Source organism: Cannabis sativa, chromosome 7 (genome assembly GCF_029168945.1).
Source record: "Cannabis sativa cultivar Pink pepper isolate KNU-18-1 chromosome 7, ASM2916894v1, whole genome shotgun sequence".
Classification (NCBI taxonomy): domain Eukaryota; kingdom Viridiplantae; phylum Streptophyta; class Magnoliopsida; order Rosales; family Cannabaceae; genus Cannabis; species Cannabis sativa.
Genome location: NC_083607.1, coordinates 8,320,532 through 8,328,616, shown reverse-complemented (window position 1 = coordinate 8,328,616; position 8,085 = coordinate 8,320,532). Strand labels below are relative to the sequence as shown.

At 34.8% G+C, this 8,085-nt stretch overlaps 1 protein-coding gene across 1 annotated transcript; it reads right to left on the bottom strand.

Moving 5' to 3' along the window:
- Positions 1 to 3,199: 3,199 nt before the first annotated feature.
- On the bottom strand, positions 3,200 to 6,113 carry LOC115697842 (transcription factor MYB1). Its single transcript, XM_030624985.2, has 2 exons — positions 5,680 to 6,113; positions 3,200 to 4,508 (listed from the first exon to the last, which is right to left on the bottom strand). Exons 1-2 carry the CDS (start codon positions 5,990 to 5,992, stop codon positions 3,637 to 3,639), a joined length of 1,185 nt encoding a protein of 394 aa, XP_030480845.1. The 5' UTR covers positions 5,993 to 6,113; the 3' UTR covers positions 3,200 to 3,636.
- Between the last annotated feature and the right edge of the window lie 1,972 nt (positions 6,114 to 8,085).

The window sequence follows — 8,085 nt, the reverse complement described above, 5'->3', positions numbered from 1 at the left end:
AGCTTCATTTTCGGCCAAGCTTACACGGTTAGGGACACATCTTCGGAGAGTATCCTCAAGCTCGATTCCTTTGTTTGAGGTGGTGAATAGTTGCTGAAAGTATGAGGTAGCAATAAGTTCCAGATCTTTGGTCTTTGTTTTCCATTGCTGGTTTGCATCATATAAGCCTTCTATTGTATTCTTCTTTCGTCTATTAGAAGCTTTAAAGTGAAAGTACTTGGTATTTTTATCCCCGTGTTTTAACCAAAGTGCCTGACTTCGTTGCTTCCAATACATTTCATGTTTTGCTTCCAAACAATTGAGGTCTTGTTCAAGACGGTTTTTAACTATCCAATCTTCCACTTTAACTGAATTTGCTAAGCTTCCAAGTTGATCTTTTATATCTTTAGTTCTAGCAGCCGAGACTTTTTTCTGCTGAGTATTCCAGGATTTAAGTTTCTCACCACACCTATTAATCTTTCGAGTAAGCTTTGTAATCGGCTGAATTGTATCCGCTTCCCTCCAAACCTCCTCAATAATCTTGTGGCATTCTTCAGTTTCAGCCCATGCTTGTTCGAAATGGAATCTAGTGCCCCATTTTTTAGTGAAAGCCTCATCTTTATTCTCAAAGTGAGCTTGTAAAAGTAAGGGTCTATGATCCGAATTCCACCAATTTAGGAGTGTCACCTTGTTCTTTTTGAATTTCTTATTCCAATCTGAGTTGCAAAGAATTCGATCAAGTTTTTCAAAAACTAAGTTCGCTGTCCGACCATTGCACCAAGTGAACCCATCATCATCAGTTTTTATTTCTTTAAGGAGACAATTAGATATGGCCAATCGAAAGTTCTTCATTAAATAATCTGGTTTGGGGCCTCCTCCTTGTTTCTCTTTGCTGTTTGTGATCTCGTTAAAGTCTCCACCGCAAACCCACGCACCATAGAACATGTTTTTGAGGCGATTTAAAAGCTTCCAACTTTCCACTCTTCCTCCCGGATCAGGGCTGCCATAAAAGCCTGTGAATCTCCAAGTAAAACCGAGATTATTTTCAACAAGGGCGTCAATGTGAGAGATCGTAAATGACTTTATCTGAACTCTATAATCATGTGACCAAAGTAGAGCCAAGCCACCACTTTTGCCCTTAGCATCCACTGTAAAACAGCCATCAAAACCAAGTTGAATGCGAACAAACTCCATACGAGCACTAGTTAGCCGAGTTTCAGACAAGAATATCATCCCGGGATGATAATCCTTAACATGGGATTTAAGAGAGTTTAGAGTCCAAGGGTTCCCAAGCCCTTGGACATTCCAAAATAAGGCATTCATGGCTCTCGGCGACCCAGCCTTGCTGAGTGCGCCGCTTCAATGTTCATTGCTAAGGTCAAATCATTAATAACTGAAATTTCCTTAGCATCCTCCGTCGTCCCTTCCACTGTAGAGTCCCTCAAAGTTGTCTCAATATAACAATTTCCCTTCTTATTCTTGTTTCTTTTAGGTACCACTTTTCTTCGTTTGGATTGCCCTTCTTGCCTCTTGAAAACTCCCTGGTTATTAACAAATTCAATAGGCACATCAAAAAGATATTCTTGATTCAATTGTGGTATAACAAGCAAAGATTGTTGATCAGTTGAAAGAACTGCTGTTTCAGATAATTTATGCTTATTTCCAGTAATGTTCGGCTCCACCTTACTCCATATACCACTTCTTTGGGCTTCATAGCTACTTTCATTCATCTTTGTCATATTCAATCGGCTCCCAAGATTACCATTCTCTTTAGAATAAAGATGTTGACATTTTAAATTACATCCAGTGGCTTCTGTAATGATGGACTTACCCTTATCTTCTTGTGTTAATATGGGACTTCCAGTATTGATCAATGGAATCATCCTTTCTCCATTATTGTCTTCATGATTGTTCTTAGAGGAGGGACTGCCAGCAATATCTTTTCTCTGATTAATGGAAATTGAATCTCCCTGGGGTAAATGTTTCATCGATTAACCAAGGGAATGATTTGTTGGAGAGTGAAAAGAAGACCTTTGATGAGTTTGAACCGGACCTCCTCTCTTCTCCTCCACTTTTAACCGGACCTTTGATATGTCTGATTAGGAATACTTTTTAAAAAATTATTTAAGGTTATATTTTTTTTAATAATGGGAGTATTTATAAATTTATGAAGTGTAAATAGAACTTCCCTAAGGGCAGGCCCGGCCCTGGGCATAGGCGGGCTAGGCCTGTGCCTAGGGCCCACCTATCCCAGGAGCCCAAAAAAAATATTTACCTTTTAAAATTATACTATTTTTTTTACTGATTTTGAAAAATACCATATTTTTTTCTAAATAAGGGCCCAAAATAATGTTTTTTTCTATGGCCCACTAAAAGTCAGGGTCGGCCCTGCCTAAAGGCAATTGCCTTACTGCCTTAGGTGGGTGGGCCTTACTGCCTTAGGTGGGTGGGTTGATTATTATTATTATTTTTTAACAAACATACGACAAAAGAGTTATTAATTTGGTATGAGATACCTCATTATAACTAAATTAATTATTACTATCTGATTAAAATTCAAAAGCTATAAAAATGCCTTCACTTGTGAGAGCAAAAGTAGTACTCTCAGTATCTAATACTTAATATTATTTATAATAAAAATAATAATAATAAGATATTTGTTTTAGATATGTGGATTGAGTAAAAAATGATAATAGAAATTAGAAAAATATTTTTTATTAAATTTGTATTGAGTTTAAATTTAAATTGTAATGTAATTTTTTTTAAAAAAAATAACAACACTTTCTCTAATATAACTTTTAGAGTAATTTGCGGTTGAATCTTCTTATTTTTCTTTTTTTTTTTTTTTTAAATACGTTTAACTCCTAACTTTTTTGGCAATATGTAAGGAAACCTTAGCAAATACCAATTTGACTGTTATGAGTAATGATATTATTGGTCTATATTCTAACAAGATAATTTAATTGAGAGCAATAACATCTACTACGTGAATCAAGAAAGGAAAGAGAAAAAGATTCCCTTATTAATTTGGTGCCTCAGAATTGTTTTGAAATATAATATTACTTTACTTTCAGAAGACATACTAAAATTTGTCATAGGATGTAGCAATTTTGCTCAAATAATTGCAGCCAAAGGACTAAAAAACGACAGAAAAAAAAAACCAACGACATTGTTTAATATTTGTATTGTGTGTGTAAGAATCTCATCTAAGTTTACTCAGTTGAACAAAAACATTCAAGTCTTATGGAATGAAGAAAGTTTATACATACATGCAAAAATAATTACTTAAAACACAGAATCAATACCAGACCTTACAACTGAAAAGCTAACTAAATGTAGATTATGATTTTTTTTTTTTTTTTTGGTAACTATACATGTTCATAGTCATCAGACTGACCACCACAACACATCAGGGAACCATTAATCCTATGTTCTTTATCTTGAAAAAAGTAGGCCAAACACTAATATTTAGTTATTCAGGCTTGGTCAAAACCTTCCTAAACTCTTGGCAATTAAGTATGAATCTCGATACCTTATAAAAAGGTTTTAGGTCTTCCTGAATCTTCAAAATTCCAACTCCCTCGAACATCCGGTTATTCAATCATAAAGTCATGACTTTCAACCTTTTTTTGCTCGTAAAGGAATTATTTACCAGTCCTAAGTTGATAGCACATTGGTTTTCATGCCCATCAAGTTCCCCCTTCTTTCTTCGAAAAGCAAGTGATCACTGGTTCTACTCTCTTCAAAGCGCTCCATTTGTGTTTGAGATCCATTAGATATAATCCTACCCGCTGCATCATCCATTGCTCTAACACTACTATTCTCCAACCCACTTTTAAGCCAAGCAAGGTTGCTGATGTCGGTAGCAATTGCAGCCAGATCAAAACTTGAAATTGCTGGAGGCTCTGAAAAATCGACAAAATCTGGGCCCAACAACGAGTTTTCCGAATTAATACCACTTTTCATCTTGCAACAACCATAGCCACATTGATGAGGCACTGAGTTCCCACCATGTTCTGCTTCAAGCAATTTGAAAATTTGAACATCTGATTTTGCTAGTTGAACCAGTGGTCCTTGCATTGGAATGGGCCTTTGATTGGATGATAGTGGTTGTTGTCCATCTAATGTATTATATACACTGAATGCACTAACACGTGGCACAGGCCGAAATAGTGTAGGTGGTTCTAGTACTTCGTGACTAAGATAACCTTCTTGCAACTTGACTTCATTATGATCAACTGTATGCTCCACATAGGAGGGATCTCTTCCTTCCATGGACTTGAATGAATTGACATCACCACATGACATGGTTTCTTCAGATGAGGCTTTGGTTCTGTCAAAGCTAACATCTTCTACAGCATTGCCAGGTTCCAACTTTACTTTATCACGCTCCAAACATCTGCGCCTTAGGGTGGAATTCCAATGATTTTTTATAGCATTGTCTGTTCTTCCTGAAAGGAGCCTAGCAATAGCTGCCCATTTGTTTCCATGAATTTCATGGGCTGCAACTATGATCTTGTCCTCCTCATCTGAAAGAACAGCAATATTAGCCTAGACGATATGAAAGACTAACACGCATTATGTAAGAATGTACTGCCAATGAATAAATATAAAGCCTTTGCTGGAAAGGAATTACATGGGAGCTATAAAATGATAACAAATGAATAATTCTATACCGATTAATCATAGTTCAAATAAAGAATATCAGAGTAGTAAAATATATGCTACCAATTTCATGGTGAGTGTTTTTTTTTTTTTTAAGATATCTGCATCTAGACTTGCCAATTGCTAAGCTATGCCTATGTATTACAAAGTAAGCAAGTAACCTTAGCTTTCTAATTATACTCTCTGCTTCTGTTACATAATTAAAGTTGGCCAAATGCTCAGAGGTTATACAATTATTTTATAAGGGAAAATGCAATAGGATTGAAAGGGGCCACCTCACAGAAAGATTGACTTTGGAAGTAAACAGAACTCTCACAAATTCTAAGAACTGACATGTTCTTTGGTATAAAAAACAGCATTTCACAACAGTAACAGAATGATCGACGATGCTGATACATACAAAAACTGCTCATGATTTGTGCAATGTGAAATTTTGAGTCCACTCGAGTGGAAGCTCATTGCCCTACGATAATTCATTAAAGTAAAACCCCCATATAATAATAATAATAAAAAAAAGAGTATGAGACACTCAAACAAAGCTTTCAAAGTGTAAACATGAAAATGTTAATCACTAACAGAGTTAAAGCAACCCACATTACCAAAGTGACAAAATATACATCAAGTCATACAAAAACTTCAAACCAAACAAGAAGCAAGTGAAGAACCAAGAATTTGGCAATTTACACTGTACTTTTAATTATTGATTGCAATGTTTTCGAATGGTGCTTTGAAATCCCCTTCCATTTATCTACGGAAAATCTGAAATCAGGACTTCACAGATCATAAAAGCAACACAAACTTTAAGTTCAAACTTACAAACACACACATTCACATCAAGAAAATACTGTTCTTACAATTCTCGCAAAGCACTGATCTTTCGGTTTAAAAATAGGATATTTGTGCATTATCTTATCAAAGTTCGATACTGGAATCGATAGTAAAATTTTCAAACTGAAAAGCATTTATATCAAATTACAAAAAACCCTAAACTCAAGGACATAAGAAAGGTAGTAAGAGAAGTTGAAGGAATTGTACCAGAAAAGGGCTTGCGCTTAACAGCCGGGTCGAGCTGATTGCACCATCGAAGGCGGCAAGACTTGCCGGATCGGCCAGAGATTCCTCGGGCGATGAGGCTCCAATTCCTGGCCCCAAACTTGCTGACTAGTCTACTCAAAATGGCGTCTTCTTCAGGAGACCAAGGCCCTTTTACTCTGTCTCTTCCAGCTTTCCCACTGCCACCATCATCGTCTCCGGCCTTCGCAGCGTCGTCACCGCTCTCGCCAAGTCCGTCCAATTTATCGGTGTCGATCTCGGCGACGGTGGTGGTAGAGTCCTCGACAGTGTCCATTTCTGCCTCCGTCTTTCTCTTTCTGAATGTGTCTCAGTACCTACCAGACTTAACTGCTGCAAGAGTCAAGACTTAAGAGTGTTCCAATGTTAACTCGGCTGTAGGGCAATTGTTTCGGGATTGATTGTCCCACAATTTTTTTTTTTTTTTTTTTTTTTTTACATTTACCTATGTGTCCTTCTTAAAAACATAATAAACAAAATGTTAATTAGTAATTTTTTTTCCTAAACTTTGACTTGTACTAAATTGTGACTCCTTAAAAATTCTCCATGAACTATTGAGATTAATAACTTTAAGGACTTTTGTCTAATTTTAGTAAAAAAAATCTAACATGGATGAAAGTTTAAGGGGTATGATTTAGTACATATCAAAGTTTAAGGGACATGATTTGGTAGATATCAAAGTCTGGGGAGCATGGTTTAGTACATAAACAATCACTGAAACAGTAAAATTGAATGAAATTAGACAAAAGCCCTTAAATTTAACAATCTCAATAGTTCGGAGGGAATTTTTAACGGCCAAAAAAGTTCAAGGGGCACGATTTACTACATGTCAAAGTTCAGGGGGAAAAATTACTAATTAGCCGAAACAAAACACTCATCTAAATAATAAAGAAGGAAAACGCTAAAAGTATCAGTGATGCGTAGTACCCTTTTATGTGTTATTATTGTTATTAGTCCAATTAAGTGTCGGGTTACATATTAGTTTAATATAATAACTTTAGGGAGTATTGCTAACTTATTGCAAGGCGACATGTTTAGGGGTGCTAGACACCATTAGTGCTTAATAAAGAAAAGAGAAATGCTAAAGGGCACCAGTGGTGGCTAACACCCTCCTATGTGTCAATATGTTATCGGTCCAACTAAGTATCGGATCTCATATAGTTTAATATAATAGTTTTCAGGGAGTATCACTAGTCAATCGCAACGCGACATGTTGAGAATGTGTTATGCACCACTGGTGCCTAATAGCAATGCTCTAAAGAAAACAATGTTTCAAAAATTAAGGTGACACACTTTTTTAATAAGTTTTTTTTTTTTTTAAAATAATAGATCAGTAAAAATAAATATATTTTGTATATCTATTTTTATTTTTAAATGTTTTAGTTGATAATTAAAATTTTAAAATTTTGAAAAAAAAAATTACTTTCAAAATTTTTTTAAATAATTTTTTTAATCAATATTTTGAACTCCGACTCTAACCTGGACCTTAGGACAAGAACTTCAGCCCTTGACCTATTTTCTGTATATTTCCTCAGATTTCCTCTTTAATCTTAGAAATTATCAAAGCCCATCATCGCATTCATCACGATTCAATCACAAAGTTATTCACTGCCCAAAAATCTTTAAAAATATAGTAAGTGGTTTATTTCATACTCTCTGTTATTCCCTTTTTCCTGAGTTGATACTTTTATTTTTGCTTCCGATTGCATCTTTTTCTACTGTGTTTGCTTTAAATATTTTTTCAATTTTGCTTTTGGGTAATTTCTAGGGCTTTAAGGAGTGAACTTAGGTGTCACGATCTGAGCCCTAGGCCATGGCAGATATGTAATATCCATAACTTGAGTGGTCAAAGGTCACACTTTGACCCTTGTAGAAAGATAAAGCTTATAAACGATCTTTTATTTTATATCACAAAATACTAATTTAAAAATAATGGATTAACTCCTATATTAAGAAGAAAATATTAGTAACAAAATCAAGACCACTCATCAATATAAAAGAACAATAATATCCCCACAGTTATGTAATCACCAAATAGATAGATTTAATAAGTCAATAAAATACCCAAAATAACACCTAGCATCCATCATTCCATATTTCTAACTAGTACACCATAGTCCACACACTAACTGAGATAATATTATTTTTTAGTCTCAATTAACTGGCTTCAATTAATCAATTAGAATTCTAAATACGACTATGTCTTGTTTGTAAATTTTCACTAAGTAAGGGCTTATTTGAGAAGAAAAGAAGATTTAGGGTTTATTTATTAATTAAGAGACTTTGTAAGGTCAAATTAATAAATAAATTAAATGAAACTTTTATTTGATAATTAAGTATAATTATTAAATAGATAGAATTGATATCTAT

Coding starts and splice junctions, on each gene's coding strand:
- LOC115697842 (XM_030624985.2), bottom strand. CDS start 5,992: ATGGACACTGTCGAGGACTCTACCACCACCGTCGCCGAGATCGACACC. Junction 4,509..5,679: donor TAAGCGCAAGCCCTTTTCTG/GTACAATTCCTT, acceptor CTGTTCTTTCAG/ATGAGGAGGACAAGATCATA.